This window comes from Pithys albifrons, chromosome 8 (assembly GCF_047495875.1).
Source record: "Pithys albifrons albifrons isolate INPA30051 chromosome 8, PitAlb_v1, whole genome shotgun sequence".
NCBI lineage: Eukaryota > Metazoa > Chordata > Aves > Passeriformes > Thamnophilidae > Pithys > Pithys albifrons.
The window spans coordinates 9,721,033-9,737,651 of record NC_092465.1 but is presented as its reverse complement, the minus strand read 5'-3'; the positions used below and the strand labels follow the sequence as shown (position 1 = coordinate 9,737,651).

Genomic DNA, 16,619 nt, shown 5'->3' with positions numbered 1-16,619 from the left:
CTTCCTTGCTGTAACCCAGGCAAAATTCTGTCACCATGATTGCAAATTGAGTACATTTCTTCCTAAACTCTACAGCTATAGTAAGGAAGCAAAGGTCTGTACAGGTGTTACAGGATAAAGGCTTGGGAGCTTTCCAATGACAGTCAACAGGACTCTGCTGCACAACTCAGCCTGCGAACTTTGCCACAGACGAAACGGGACCCAGTGAGTTATCGGATATGGGTGTGACACCACAAAATAAATGGCTTAGTGGGACAGAAAGTGAGAGACAAAAAAGTGCTGGGGAGAGTTGATCTTCACAGCTATTCTGGTCCAGGAGTTAATTTTCTTCTTAGGAGCTGGTACAGGGCTGTGTTGTGGATTTAGGAGACCAATGCTGGTAACACAGATGTTTTAGTTGTTGCTAAGGAGTGTTTACTCCAGGTCATGGACTTTTCAGTTTCCTGTGCTCTGTCAGCAAGCACAGGAAGCCAGGAAGAAGCATGGCCAGGACAGGTGACACAAAGTGGCCAAATAATCCACACCATAGAGCATCATGCTCAGTGTAGAAACTGGGGTGACTCAGCTGGTTGGGGGTGTTTGCACCAGTCAGCAAGCAGCGAGCAACTCTATCATGCACCACTCCTGGGTTTTATTCCCCCTGCCTTTTCATTACAATTATTAGTATATTTTAATTATTAAACAGCTGTTATCTCAATGCACAAGGTTCACCTTTTCGATTCTCTGCCCCACTAGGGCTAGGGGCTGAGCAAGTGGCTGCATGGGATGTAGTTGCTGGCTGGGGTTAAAGCACAACAGCAGCTTGTTTCAGTGTGCAGAAAAGCTCAGGCACTTAGAATGTTGGTATCTTACTGCACAGAAAAGCAGGGAACACAGAACAGTGTAAAATGTTAAAACAAATACAGTAACACAAAACCACAGCTGGAAAGACATCCCAACCCACATGTTACTAAATCTGAAAGTCAAGATGGTAAAGTAGTACTGGCCATTCACAATGTGGGAACCTTAAAAAAAAAGGGGAGGTGGCCTGGAGTCTAAATCACCCCAAATCATGGCGTTGCAGGGGCTGAATTTTAGAAAAATATACAGCTGTATGTATCACAAAGAGGAAAAATGTGTACAGAAGAATGCAGGTACACACAGACAGTATTTTTTTTTTATTAGTTGTATTCAGTAGCCTTACAAACATGGCTCAACCCACTAAAATGATGTTTGTGTCTGTGTCTGTGACACACCACCACACAGGTAAATTAGAATGTTGTTTAGAAACTGCAGAGTATGATACAATTTAAACATATGTTGAAAGCAATGGGAAGAATAGTTTTGTAGCTGCAAAGAGGATTTATAAGTTGTATTTAAGCTTAAAAATTAGGGCAGGCACAGAAGAACCAAGAGCCCATTATCAGAGATAGCCATGTACACTTTCCATTTGCTTCAATGTGGCTCTGAGTATTCAGCACTTCTGCAGAGCAGCATCGATGTCCCCACTTGTACATGAGCTGTGCTAATTCCATGTGCAAACCCCAAAGAACTGGTGACATTTCTATGATGAAAAGGAAAAGAAGCAGAAGTCCATAGCCTGATCACAGCTAACACTTGCAGCTGCATAGAAATGTTCTGTTAGATGGGTTACACAATGCTATCCGTGGTGACAGACATAGTAACACAAAGATAATGTTAAGTGTTTCTACTTCTAAATCTAATAAAAGCCAGTAGTGGATCTAATGGTTTTAGCAGTTCGACTGAAGACTTGTGGCAAAAAGTTGAGATCAGATTCACCAGTAAGGAAATACACAATTTAACACATTTGATACTTAACAAATGCAGGAAGTACTGATGCTACATTCACAAGAACCAAATTCTGTAAAGGCTACACATACAGAGAAGTAAATGATTTGTGAAAAGAACATATACTGTTTGATGTTAAAAGATTACTTTTCTTAGCTGACTGTGAAATACAACCAATCTAAGTATAGCAGTTGAAAAAAGTAATTTCTCTCCTCAGTGCTTGAGTAGTAAATTGACTGCTAATATATTCAGTTGTTACACTTGAGAGTTGACAGTTGCCACATTTCTTTATTCAATTCCTTTTGCTTTCAATTCCGATCGAACCCGCTGCAGATAATCAGGATCAGGGTAACCAAAACTAGGAGAAGAAAAGAATTGTTGAGCTGCAATGAAGCACCTGGCAGTTCTACAGAATCTTCTCATCAAAATATTTTTATAAATTTTAACAAATTCTATGCACTTCTTGCCCTACAGAGAAAACAGACCCTATATTGTTGGTCAGAGGAGGTAAAGCTACAAACTTAAGGAGCTCATGCATTTTGTTGTCCAAACTGACACTAAGACCTTGATTTTCAAAGCTGCTTGCTGTGTCTCTTCAAAATGATACAGTGTTTGGGCCTGCATATTTCTAAAAAGAAAAATCCTATCTGAAGCATACCCAAGTAAGCACTCAAATCACACAGTGGCACCTCTGAATTTTTAAGCAGTGCATCACCAGAAGTGTGTATGAAGTAAGTGATAACCATGGACAGAATTTGTGCAGAGCAAGGGATGAAGTTAAAGTGGTACTTTTTGCTCTTCTATGATCCTAGCCCAGTCAGGAGGATCTGGACACAAATCTTTAGAGCTTGCCGGACAACACCTGCCTCTTCCTGCAACAAGGGCTGAAAGGATAAGAAGGGCTGGTCTAAGCCTCTCTCATATCTCTGCTGCAGGCAGCTCCCACTCAGTACTAGTGATTGCTCCATCTGCACGTCCTTGCCTTTATCTAGAAGTGCAGCAAGTCCTCAAGAAATGCTGAATAGAGTTGTCGCCTACTAAAAAAGTCCTGTGAATGGCTTGAAAGACCAAAATGTGGTAACCCTTTGTATGGATGGAGTTGGCACAGTGTCCTGTGCTCTGATCAGAGACCCAGTAAATGCTGCACAACTCATGGTTTCTATCATCTAAAAGGATACGATTTTATCTATACTACAAACTCTTTCTTCTTGCTTTTAGCTCTGTTAAATAGAATTTCAAATCATATTTTACAAAGTCTGCCATCTTTAACAGGATCATAATGGACCAGCACCTACTGGTGCAAAACAGTAGGTAACAGGAGAGGCTGAGATCAGGAGTCCAACCTGAGGTGCTATCAAGAGCTTGCTGCCCTGTCCTGTGCTAGAAGTAGTTTCTAATCACAGCAGTTATTAACTAAGTGCCTTACACAACTCACTGGTGACTGACTGGCCTGAGGGGCAACAGAAGACTGTGCTCATCCTTGTTTCAACTGTCCAAATAGGTGAAGGTGATTCATGTTTGCATCCATAGAGTATTCTACAATCACTTTGTTACTGACAAAATTTGAAAGCCATAATGTGGAAAATATTGAGGGCCGCCTTCCTGACTCGTCTGAGTAGCAATGTTACTTAAGGAGAAGACTACTTACTTGGTAGGTCCTCCCGTTATGTTAGTTTTGTGGTGAATATCATTCCATGTGATAACATTTTGTTCACCAGTAGTACGTGACTGTCCCACTGTGAAAATCAGTTTTTGGTTAAAGGCCCGTTTGAGGAGTTCCAGAATTTCTCGCCCTTCAGCATTGTCAGGTAAATACGCTGTTCGGAAAGTTGGCCGATAATATTGCCCTGGGTTTGGATGGCTGCTCTGTTTTGTAGAAAAACAAAACAAAAACACATAAATGCTTTGAAAGCATGAAAATCATACATCCTAGCTTTCAGAGTACTATTTATCCTGCCTGTGATTCAGAAGGATATAGCATGACTGATGACTGATCTTGGAGAGCTTTTTTCTCATTAGACACTTTCATATAAGTTTCATTCACATTTTACTGTCATTGCTCATGCATCCATTGTCATTTTTAGAGTTGTTTTTTCCCCTTTCCTCTCCCCAGTGCATGTCACTGTACCCCTAACTTTTCATTTACTCCATCCTCAGTACTAGTCACAAATCCAAGCGCATAACATAAGATGATTTCTCACCTGGAAAGTTTTACAAGCCAGCCCACTATTCATTTTTGTCCACTGGTGTCTACAGCAAAGAGAATGCCCCAGAGAGTCATTATACCCACAAAACTTTGTTGACATGATATCACTCCATAGAGTTCAGTTCAGTTATTCCCAGTGTACAAATTAAAAACAGGTAGTTCTGTTCTCATGCATATAAAATGGAGTGTTACCATCTGACCATTTAATTCCTACTCTATTACTTAACTGCACCCAAAAATACTGAATTAACTACTTGCAGACTTGTACAGAAGAGAGAAAGCTCTTTCCTGGACTTAAATTAAAATAATGGGAAAATAATTAATTTTATATTCAGTATTTGTTTTGTTGTGGGAAAAACATCTTATAGGAATCTTTAAATATACTTACAGTTTGAATACCACCTTTCATATCATAGGAAATTTCAATAGTGCCACAATCATAACCAGGGAGAGAGACAGGCGAATTTCTAGTTTTCATTGTTCCCTCTGGTTGGTCTCCTTTCATGGGTCCATAGATGATATTACAAACAGGACAAGCTTGCTTAAAAGCCATGGCTTGGCTGATGCAACTTTCGCAAAATGCATGTTTGCACTTTTCCAGTATTTTTTTATTATTAATTCTCTCCATGCAAATTGGACAGTCGTCGTCTTTTTCTTCTGTCCTTGCCTTAGCCTGTCCTTCAGAAGTAACCTTATTCTTTTCTCTGAAACTGGGTTTCTTCTTAAATGCTCCTGTAGGTTCCTGAGAGCTCAGATCAGAGGATAGTGGTGCTTTATTTTTACTTTGTGTTGAGTCCTCAGCGCTAAGAAGGTTTGTAATGTGCTTTTCAGCAGCATAAAAATGCTGTGGTAAACCTATTAGGATTAACTTGTCATCCTTCTTCTTCATTTTTACATGAAGACCTTCCAATTGTTTTGCATTAAGTAGCATATTTAAAGTTTTCTTCTGATCTTCTGAAAGATGCTTTAGGCAGATGACTTTTTCTCCTAATATTGCAGAGGCACTTTGAAATGCATTGATGAAACTTTCAGTAGCATGTGACGACATATCAGAAATTTGCATCTTAGGCCTAAATAGTATCAACATCCGGTCATATGAATGGTCTTTTATTTCTATTCTTGTATCAAATTTGTCTTCAATGTTTTCCAATTCTTTCCTTAACATGGTTTCCAGCAATTTAAACACAGAAGCATCAATTGTTATTCCATCCCTGTATTTGCACGATACAGATATTTTCATATTCTTTTCAGCTTGACTGTTCTTACCTTCCTCTGCTAGAAATTTCTTGGCAGCTAAGATCTCTCTCATTGGACCACGGAGAAGGAACTGGTTTCCTTCTTCTTTAGCAAGAAGATTACTAAACTTTTCATTTAACTTCATTATTGTCTCCTCTAATGTGTAACTGTTTGTTATGGGAATTTTTTCCTGTGTCAGATCTTCTACACTTTTCTGGAAAGTATTGATAAAAAAATCACTAGCTGCTTTTAACGATGCAGGACTTTTCTCAGAAGTTAGGTATATTGATGTGGTTTCATTATCATTATCTTTACTTCTTAAACACATTCCAAAACGTTCATGTAGGTTTTTAATTTCTTTTTTGCGAGTATGACTAAAATACTCATAGAGACCTGTCGAAACTGTAAGCTCATTCATTTCTTCACTATTCAGACCATTTTCATCTTTCAAACCATTCTGAGTTTCAGAAAGTGTAAAATCATGGTTTGGGTCATTGCCTGCAAGGATATCCTTGAAGTAGTGATAAGCTTTTTCAATATCTGTAAAATCTCCTGTCAATTTCTCAGAGACATCATTGTCAGGATTTCTTTCTCTCCTTAAGTTTGGATACATAATGGTAACTTTATTCCTTTGCTCTTCAGTGAATATACTGGCATTCAAAGTAGCAGATACTGTAAGAAATATCTAAAGAAAAGACAAGAATATATCAACATATATTTTGTTTTCTGCTTCTATATTCTGAGCAAGAAGAAGTCCTATTCTCTTTATCTCAGTAGGGACAGATTACAATAAGCACATTTGCACACAGTGCTTCTTTTATGTCATGTATAAAGACATTACACATAGATAAGTAACACAACCTGTTTCTAAGTCAGCAGCAAAAATGAAATTTTTTAATGTCATCAGTATTGCACGAGCAGAAACAGTAACTTTGCCACTTAGGTTGAGACTGTGATCAACACTCTCTGCTCCCAATCTCTGGCAACAGGGTTAGCATAACTAATGCCATTTTATAAAGCAAACAGCCATCCTGTGTGATTCAGCTCATCGCATGTTAGGCCCTTTCCCCTTCATTATCAGGTCCTAAAAGTCCTGCACACAAAGTAGACAAAACAAACAGAGTTCTTCTTCCCCTCCCTTCCATCCTCAAGGTTTCTGGGCACCAGGCCAACCCATCCACTCCTGAATGGCCTTGAAGGTCCCAGGCACTCTGCCAAATGGTGCTGACCCCTTCACAGAACAGGGAGGTTCAAAAGCCTTGCCTACAAAATCAACAAGTTACAAATCCTAAGTGCAAACTTGGGCTGCAACTGCTGCTGGACAATGAGACTCATGATCCACCACTGGAACTGTCCTCTGCTTCCTTTGAAGCCTGACTGGATGACCCATATGCTTTTAGGTGGTTTTCAAGTCTAGGTTGTGATTGTTCTATCAATACAGCAAAGCCAAGTATTAAGAGTTGACATGATCTGCAGAGGGTCCAGGTAACTAAAAACTACAGGCTAAGCTGTACTATCAAATACAGTGCTACACCACTCACAGAATTTTCCTACACAATTATGCTTGTAGAAATTCTGTGCTAATCATAAAATCCTGTTAAAAAACCCCCAAAACATTAACTGTAACTACAACTTAGTGCCATCATTATTCTGCCAAGGATTCCCAAAAGAATCTGTCCCACCCTTAGTATCAGGTGACATAAACACATGTTTTAACAGCACATATATATTTAATTGTTCTTTATTTATATTAAATTTCTAGTTTTCACTTATTATCTTTCTTTAAAAACTTCCTAAAAGTCATGCTTTAGTAACTCAAGAGTTAAGGCAAACCCCAGTATTCTGAAGAATTGTAACATGTTCCCATCTCTACTTTGCACAGACAGGATAGGGAAATTTGCAGTATACTGGTATAGATGCCAGGAAATCACTATGGTAGCACATCCTGTACCTCAGAAGATACTTCTATGCTACCATGCAAAACAGGGTAAACCCTTTGAGTCAGGTATCAGCGTCTCAGGAGAGCCACATCCACATCATGTAGCCTGGCCCTATCCCATGGCCCTAACACACATGTTCTTTCTTTTCTACATAACTTTTAGTTCAAAGTGTCTGAATGTTTGCTGTGCTATATCACATCACAGCAGATTTGTTTAATGCTGAGGTAAGGAATAGAAGAAATTAGGGTTGCTCAAATGTGCAAACCATGCTGAAATAGCATTAGAAGTTTGCATATCTGGAAGGGATTCAAATCTTATACAACTCTTCCACCTTTTGGAAGCAGCCCTTGGTGCACACTATTCCTTGAAACCTGCCAGTGTGCTGCTTTGGGGAGTGGTGCTCAGCACATGCCAAAGCCATGATGGAAAACATGCTGCCTATAAACATGTGTGGATTGACCACAGCTCCAGCACTCAGAAGTCCTTCTCGGTCCCCCTTTCATTGACTGAGGTTATGTAACTGACTTGGCATGAAATACTGACACACAACATAAAGGGCTACATGGAACTACAGGCTGGGCAGGTTGTGACACCGCTCTTCCCAATGTACCTTTTTGGTAAGGACATCTTTTGCTGTATCCCCGTGGCCACTGGCTGCCCACTGCTCGTGCTGGGGCAGGGCAGGTCTGGCAGGGATGCTGTAGCTGGCAGAGGCCTGTGCTGCAACCTGGCTGTGGCTCCGGTCCCCTTCTCCGGGCTGGATGATGATCTTCAGCTGTCTTGTACCCATTTCCAAGATGTGATCTGTGCGTGATTCCACTCTCTTCTTATCTGCGGTAATTTGGGGGACAGGCAGATAAGGCTGATAAAGTTACCCGAAAAGGTGCTGGCTACCAGTGTTTCCCACAAAATCAGATTTTTTACCTGGTGAGCAACAAGCCAATAATTACACACTTCAGAGACACTGATTATTTATTTCAGAGTTGTCCAAGCCTGGGTACTCAGTGGTATTGGACTTTTCTGACATTTCGCACCATTATTTATACACTGAAATTCACAGTTAGTAACTTTCCAAGCACATCCCCTCTATTATTGGTTAGTAATTTCCATACACGTTACATAAACCCATCTAACTTTCATGCCCGCTCAGGGGGAGGGTCTTCTTGACACACAGGTGCGATCTTTAGCACTATAATGAACACAGTTCAGCTTTAGGGTACATGGTCCTTGAGTACTTTGCCACCTTAGCAAAAACATGCACATACATCACCAGCTTGACTGACTGCATCCTTAAGGATTGTTAGTTCCCGGATATCCTTAACTAAGGGATGCTGGCTGCTGCCTATTGCACTAATTATGTCTTTACTGCAGAGTAGGTTTGAAACTATACAAAGATCGTACAACAAGGAACATCCAGGCTTACGACAGACTCGTATGTATGTATGTATGTATGGCCACACTTCGCGAACGAAAATTTGGGAAGGGCTCTCCCCACGTGGGTTTGCCCTTTCAGCCTGCACAGTGGATGTTTTAGGTGAGGCACAGCGTGCGCAGAACTGGCCCCACCGTTTAAGTCCTGAGGTCCGTTTGCCACGGCCGAGTGAGCTTGGACAGTGACAGTGAAGTCCTCGGAACTGTCCTACAGCCCATTCGAGATCTGACGGGATCGGATGGCAGGGAGCCATTTAAGTGCCAGGCCTTGGGATTCTGAGTCCAGAGTGCTCTCCTTTACACCACGGGACCACCCCTACGACACACTTACTTCTTGACATATTCCCCATTTTGCAACCCCAGCAGCCCCAGATCCCCCCAGCCTCGCCCAGCCTAGCCCAGCCCTGCCCTGCCCTGCCCAAAGCCGCACGATGGAGCCCCGATGGCCCCTCCGAGCCCCCTCAGGCGGCTCGGCCGCCCCCAGCGCCGTCCCCTCGGGCCGCGGCCTCCGCCCCTACCTCGCTCCTCGCGGAAGTCCACCCAGAAGGTGCCGGGCTGGGGGCCCGCCCGCACATTGCACTCCCCGCCGCCCGACCGCTTTCCCGACTGGAAGTACGCCTGGAGCTTGCGGAGCACCTTCTCGCCGCCGTCGGGCGCGGGGCTGAGCAGCACCAGCAGCGACGCCGCCGCCATGTTCCCCCCGCCGCCCGCTCGCGGCTTTCGCTTTCGCTTCCCGCGGGTCCCCGCCCTGGGTCCGCTCGGGCCGCGGGGGCTGAGGGGCAGGCGGCAGCCCCGCACCGAGCCCGTCCATGGGGGGCATCCAGGTACGGCCGGGCCAGCGGGGCGGGCCCCGAGGGAGCGGGGCGGCCCCCGAGGGACCCGGGGGCGCGGCGGGAACGCCCGGCGGGGCTGAGGGGCACGACAGTCCCGGCGCTCGGGAATAAGGGACTTTTCCGGCCTCTCGTCCCCGCGGGTCAGACGGAGCCAGAGGGTGCTCTGGGCAGCCTCCCCCTCAGAGATCCCGCAGCTCCGAATAGCATTTTAAATCTTAGAAAACTTCGTACAGATGTTTGAAAAGCTGGTGCCGCCGGTTGGGTGTGACTCAGAACCGCCGCCCGTCGGAAGGCAGTCCGTGTGCTTCGATATTTGCAACATATACTTTCTCTTTCCTTTTTTTTTTCACCGTTCTTTTCTTTTTTTTTCCCAATAGAGTTACATTCCAGAGATCTTGAAAGGGAAGACCAGTGTAGGTAAGCCTCTCATTTAGCCATCTGCGAAGGGTGAGCCTGTATGTAAGTTAAAAATTGCCATCAGCAGCCGACAAGGTGGAAAACATCGACCTGGAATAGCCAAAAAGAAACCTGAAATTCGTACCTAATAGGAATTTATATTAATTAAGCACGGTTACGAATTAACATTATTAGTCATTACTTCAGCAGGATTTGCTTGCATTTTTCCCTTAAAAAAGGAAGAACTCAGAAGTGTTTTGATGAATCTGTGTGTATATTTTAAAAGTTCAAAACGTTGGATTCTTGTTTATTAGCAGTCAGCATACCCCGGAGGGAAGTTTGATGAAATGCACGGAAATTGATTTAAACTAATTAACATAACAGCCGCTTGTAGTAGTGCTGACATCTGCCAGGAGAGGGCTGTATATCCATACTGATAATGTAGAAACTGCCCCACGGGATCTTTGTTCTCTGAAAAAAGTGGTTTAAAAAGCCTTTCTGAACAAAGTTCCGTACAAAGAACGAACTTGCTTGAAGGCTTTAAGTGCAGACCAAACAAGACTCACAGAATTAAAGCTCAGCATAAGATCTCTGTGGCACAGTTAAATGAACCTATTGGTAATTGTTCCTCTGCTGATACGAGTCACTGCAAAGGACTGGGGTGTTTACCCTCCGACCTTCCTGGAAATCATTAACGAAATGCTAAGAATGCCCAGGAAAGGGCAGAGTGATGCTTCAGCCTGCTCAGTGAAACTATCTCAGAGGGGAAGAAGTGGTGGTTTCTGCTTTTGCACACATTTTGAAGCCCTGATTAGGGCACGACTTTTCACATTTCGCTTTCTCAGCCGAAGTTTTAGTGTCAGATGAAGCCCAGCATCACGGTGACACTGCAGCTGGTAACAAAGCCCTGTAACAGGGTCTCTTTCAGAGATGTTCCTCTCACACCTTTCCTCTTCTTTTTCCTCCTTCTCACCATTTATTCTCAGCCCATTCAGTTCTGTTTCTGCATCAGTCTTTCTAAATTAAATTTTGTGGCATGATTTATGTTTTTATATTCAGATTATGTCACTGATTTATTGGGGGCTGTCCCTGACAGTGGCTGTGTCCACCTAATGGTGGGGAGAATAAATAGTAGAAAGGAGAGAGTGAGAGAATACAAATGCCAGGAGGAGGCACATCTTAACCAGACTTCCTCCTGAGGTGAAAAATAAGGTAAACCCAAACCCTAAAGTTACCACAGGCTCAGTGATGCTGTTATTGTCATCTTTTAGTGCCTTTCTTTTATTGGTTGGGCTTTGAAAAGAGGAGAGGGGTCACACTGTGTAAAAATTATTGGTAAGTAATGACAATAGGATAAAACTGAAAGCTATGAACTACACTTCTATATAAAAAGCAATGTTTTGACAGTGGTATCTTCTATTTCACTTTATATTCTGTATCCTAGGGTCAAGCATGGTAATGGATGAGGCCAGCTTGATGATCCCCATCAATAAAAGTGCCTATGAAGCCCTTAAGAGAAGAGACAACTGTCTATGTGATCTCATTTCCAAAAAGTTTGCTTGTACATTGGCCTTCAAAAGCACAAAAAGTACTGTTGAAGTATACAGGAAAAAACTAAAGCAGGGAATTGAGATTTGTGTTTGTAAGGGTGATCTCACAGGACACAAAGTCGATGCTTTGGTGAATGCAGCCAATGAATATCTACACCATGCAGCAGGTCTGGCTCTAGCCCTTGTGACAGCGGGGGGGCCAGAAATAGCAATGGAAAGCGAGGATTTTATTCAACGCCATGGCAAATTGCAAGCTGGTGAAATAGGAGTGACAGGTGGAGGAAACCTTCCCTGTAAGAAAATAATTCATGCAGTTGGTCCAAAGTGGAGTGCTTATGAAAAGGAAAAATGCTGTTTCCTACTTGAGAAGGTTATTACGCGTGTTCTGCACCATGTTCGTTATTCAGAAAAGGCCATAAAGTCTGTGGCTATCCCAGCAGTGAGCTCAGGTATCTTTGGCTTTCCGCTCAGTCTGTGTGCTCATGTGATTGTAATGGCTGTAAGGCAGTTTGTTGAGGCAAATTCACCAGGGTGTCTCAGGGAAATCCAACTGGTGAACATTGATGAGGCTACAGTTGCAGAAATGAAGAAGGCCTGCGAGGAGTTTCTGGGTGATACCAGTTCATTTCAGGAAACTCTGCCAGCTTCCCCAAACCAGTCTTTAACTTGTATCAAACACGAAGGCACTCGCTTGCGCATCGTAAGAGGACACCTTGAAGAGCAGAAGGTAAGACTCTCCTGTAATTTGTTGAACATGGTGTTGCCTCCAAGTCTTTGGAGAATTTGGAGCCCAAGAGTTCAGAACACATTTTGTATCAGTCCACTAGAGTTTTCTTTTCAGCCTGATGAGAATTTACACATGGTAAATAAATTATAGTGGCAAAGAATTGTGGTTTGGGTTCTTTTCTAAATGGCTGTTAAACTTCAGAATGTCTTTACTTCTTTTTTGTATATAGGCTGTTATGATATAATAGGAAACAGCTATAGATTGGATGATTAATAATATCTCTATGTTAAGGTTTATCTTCTTCTTATAACATCATGGGAATTCACATTTTATCATGCATTCCCTAGAAGTCTACTCTTACTTTCTGCTTTGCTTTTTTTCCTATCATTTATGTTCTCATAGATGCCATTACTGCAGTTATTTAACAAACACTGAAACAGCTGAAATAACTTATACAGATGATGTGCATCCTACCTGTTCTCTCCTGCTCATTGAAAATTGGCAGCAGGATAGGATTGGATTGGATGAGGTGCAAGTAGTAACTTCAATAGTGGCAGTAAAATTCAGTTGAATACACTCTGATGACTGGAACAGCTCTTGTGCATGCTGTTGGTTTCTGAAAGTATCTGCATTTATTGCTACTGCAAGTTGCATACTTTGATGTATTCCAGTGCTGCCTGTAGTAATAAGTAGCAAGACAATTTTCCAAGCAGCTGATCTGCTGCAGTCAGGCCTTTTTACAGGAATTGTGCCTAGACAGAATGTTTTCTATAGTATCAAAGCTTGCAGATAGTAAACTTGAAGTGCACTGAAACTTGCTCTCTTTCCTGGCAGACTACAGCTGTTGTTAGCATTGTGTTTATGAGCGGGGAGTCTCCCTACCCATTTTTAAGACTGCAGCAAAAATTGGGTGCAGATCATCAGACGAAACTTAAGAACCATCTTACATATTCGACACATCCTCTGGAACTCATACCAACAGAAGGGAATCATCTGCCCTGTGAACTTGTACTGCACGTGGTATCCAGGCAATACCAACACCCGGTGTTAGAGTTTGAGGTGATAATCAGCTGCATTAGATTTTAATGGATTTTCATGTTGTGTAATGTGAGGACTGAAACATTTGTTTTTCCTGCAGGAATTGAAGCATGCAGTGAAAAGATGCCTGAGTTACTTTCAGGACCGGTCATATGCCTCAATTTCTTTTCCAGTAAAATGGTCATTCAAGCTGCCTGTTGATATTGTGGCAGAGACCATGACTGAAGAGGTTTTAAATTTTGCCAGGGCACACCCTGAGAGGCAGAGAGATGTGCAGTTTGTCATTTTTCCAGATGACCTTGATGCCTATCAGGTAACAAATTTGTTGTTAACTACATAAGGAAAACACAGAACTGTAAAAATATTCCCAGAGATGACTAAAAATGAAGATGGTCTGTGTTCTCTACTACTTAACAGCATTTGTGAGTGGCAGGTCCCTTTATGAAACTATTTGTCTCATTAATAGGTATTAGAAATCTTTGCAAATCTTTGTCTTCACTAAACTAGAAGTCTTCACCCTGTGGTCTGATAAAAGGGGAGAGAGTTTTGAAATTCTCATGTCAATGAATTTATAAGAAAGAGTTCTCTCTTACCTCATAGGGAACAAACTTATTCTTCCTCAGGAAATTTCTTTAACCATTTTTTTTGTATGAAGTTCATAGGGCAAAACACTATCAACAGAATTTATGACTTAACCTAATAGAAGGGTTTGAAGCAGACAGTGTGCCATTTCAACTGGAGTGTGCCATTTTCCACCTTTTGAATATTTGATGTCAGATAGCCATTTATTATAAAAGTGCAGAGTTTGCTTTTGTTCCCATTTAACTTCAACTATCCATTCTTTCAACATGTGCAAGAACTAGGTAGAAGGAAGTTGGAACTAGATGATTTTTAAAGTCCCTTCCAACCCAAACCATTCTATGACTCTAAGGGCAGGTCCATGTTCTGGAACAGTCCCAAAAACTCAAACACAAGCTGTATGAGAGCTGTGTGTTCATCACTTAGTCCCTTGATAATCAGAGCACAGCAAAAACTCTTTGCTGAATGAAAAAGGCAGTTTGCCAGTCCACTGCCTAGCAGCCTCTCAGAGGCTTTCCATGTGCAATCACAAAGAGGAGTTTGGGGTAAAGGCAGGGGAATAGTCTGAATTTTAAAACTGAGTAAGGATTCATCAGCATTAAATTGCAAGTAATGAACACCTTTTCTCACATAGTTGAATAAGTTCCAGATATGCCACAACCACAACAAGTTGGTAGAGGTGCCACTGAGTGTGTAAGGTGTCCTACATTAGGAGATGTAGAACAGGAATCCATTTGATATTGTCAAGAGGAACATTTTGAGAAAAGCTGACAAATGACAGCCATTAACAATGTGATACCTGGGGGTATATGTGGGGTGTAACTGTAGCTGTAAACTGCTTATCTAAGAGTTTTTAAGAGATTGTGTATTTGACAACAAAGATTGCAAACTGCTCCTAAACTTTTATCTTTCAAGGTTTTCCAGAGAAAAATCTATTCAGCACATCACAAACTGGGAAACAGAAGTGATCCTTTGAGTAAGTAATGAACAGAGGGAGCATTTCAAGTAAATGAACACTCCAGATTTGAGAATCTGAAATCACATTCCTTTAAAAAACCCCTAATATTTGCATATGTCTTGGAGAAAGGGGAAGGCAAGTGTGGGCACTGTGTATTTTTACATTAAAAGGAATAGAACTGGGCAGTCCCTTTTAAGATTTTAAAACAAAAATCATTGTCAGTGCCTAACTTGTTGGAAGTCATTTAGTGAAAGGTAAATAAATTCTGCAGATGTGTGTGTGTGTGTGTGTGTGTGTGTGTGTGTGTGTGTATGTATCCTGGAAACTTTGCCTCCCTCCTGGTGTCTGATGCCTTTTTTGAGCATACCAGAAGAGTAGTGTGTTTCTTGCACTGTATAGCTTGGGTTACGACTTTGTGTGAGCACTCGAACGGTCTACACTCTTCAATGCACTTGTTTTTCTTCCAGGTACAGAGTCAGGCAGGCAAAGCGTGAGAGAGACTGCAAATAAAGAATCAGTGGTTGAACTTAGAGGGAGAAATTGCACAGCACTGAAAGCAGCAGAATCGTGGCTCCGAAGTGTGGTACAAATTCAGGAAGGTCACCGTGCTGTTATTAAAAACAACTACATTCTTTGCTTTGGTAAAAAGGAGTTTGCAGAACTCTCTGAAAAGCGGCCTTCCAGTGTACATATATCAGAAGAAGTGAGAGATGGACAAGCAAGACTGGAATTTCAAGGCCCTCCTGATGCTGTGTTTGATGCAGTGCTCACAACTGAGAAATTACTGCTTCGTATGCAAGAGGAGACTATGGCCGAACAAAAGAAACTGCTCTACAAAATGTGTATGTAAAGCAAATAGTGACTAATAAGTGCCTAAATAAGGTCAAGTATCAAGCAACGTATATGGTAGTAGTGCTGAAAGTGGACAGAGGTGCATTCAGTTCACCCACAGATGCTGAGCATTGCTTTAATTACTGATATTCCTGTAGTTCTATCATGTGAGCCTGTGGTTAGCTATAGTCACTCACTTGGCAGTGTCCCCAGTAGGGCACAGTTTATACAGGGACTGGCCATGATGTACAGCCAGCTGTAGTGGGGCTCCCTCCAGGACACCTTTGTTTTAAAGCCTGGCCACTGGAGACTTACAAAATTTGCACTTAATTAACCTTTACTGAGCTGTTTTGCTGGCTACAGCTGGGCCACTGTTGCAGGACTTGGCAGTGGACTTTTTCTGCAGTCCTCAGCTTTCATGAACAGTTCATACAACTAGTTTTTTGGCATTACAAAAAACTGCTGACTGACTGATTTTAATTCTTATTTGTAGTCATTCAATATAGGTACCGTTATAGGAAAGTTGGACAGTGGAAAAACATAGTGGAAAAATGTAAGGGAAAAGATCAGTGTATATATGTCTCTCTCAGTGATAGCCTCTGACATTACTTCAGAGAATACTTAACATTCTTTGTTCTTAACTAAACTACCAACTAAAGTATTGGATCTCTCCCCCTTGCCTTTATTTCAGACATTATGATACATGAAAATTTTACTCTCTTATTCATATCTAGGCCAACCAGAAGCAGCTCAACTTTCAGAAGGAGACTTTTACAATAAAAATACTACTGACTACATCCAGATTTCACCAGTAGATTCACACCTCCAGGAGTTTAAAGACAGACAGAAACAGTTTGAAAAGGCTGGACTTCATGTTCTCAAGGTAAAGAGGGCAAAGCTGAATCGCAGCTCATATATTTGAACTAACGTGTTTAATGTGTGCCTAAAAGACTCTGATGAACTTTTTCAATATATTGCTTTTAAAAAATTAAGATCAAATCAGCCTAAGCCTTAAAATAGGTGCAGTCATTACTCCTAATAAAAAGTATTTTAAATATAATGCAAATAATCCCTCAAAAAGTGACAAAATTCTGACTAATCTTTTT

At 41.8% G+C, this 16,619-nt stretch overlaps 2 protein-coding genes across 2 annotated transcripts in view; one reads left to right on the top strand and one right to left on the bottom strand.

The window, feature by feature from the left end:
- Positions 1–1,129: 1,129 nt before the first annotated feature.
- Positions 1,130–9,651, bottom strand: DTX3L (deltex E3 ubiquitin ligase 3L). The gene is made up of 5 exons (XM_071561635.1): positions 9,120–9,651; positions 7,781–8,001; positions 4,383–5,915; positions 3,437–3,654; positions 1,130–2,146 (listed from the first exon to the last, which is right to left on the bottom strand). The coding sequence occupies exons 1-5, from the start codon at positions 9,292–9,294 to the stop codon at positions 2,077–2,079; spliced, it is 2,217 nt and encodes a 738-aa protein (XP_071417736.1). The 5' UTR covers positions 9,295–9,651; the 3' UTR covers positions 1,130–2,076.
- The window catches only part of PARP9 (poly(ADP-ribose) polymerase family member 9), a 12,219-nt gene continuing 4,773 nt past the window's right edge, over positions 9,174–16,619 (top strand). The window contains exons 1-8 of the mRNA XM_071561634.1: positions 9,174–9,425; positions 9,812–9,851; positions 11,275–12,107; positions 12,942–13,166; positions 13,246–13,458; positions 14,640–14,700; positions 15,150–15,524; positions 16,248–16,396. Coding sequence (XP_071417735.1) covers positions 9,411–9,425; positions 9,812–9,851; positions 11,275–12,107; positions 12,942–13,166; positions 13,246–13,458; positions 14,640–14,700; positions 15,150–15,524; positions 16,248–16,396 — 1,911 coding nt within the window. The 5' untranslated portion in view covers positions 9,174–9,410. The remainder of the gene's footprint in view (positions 9,426–9,811; positions 9,852–11,274; positions 12,108–12,941; positions 13,167–13,245; positions 13,459–14,639; positions 14,701–15,149; positions 15,525–16,247; positions 16,397–16,619) is intronic.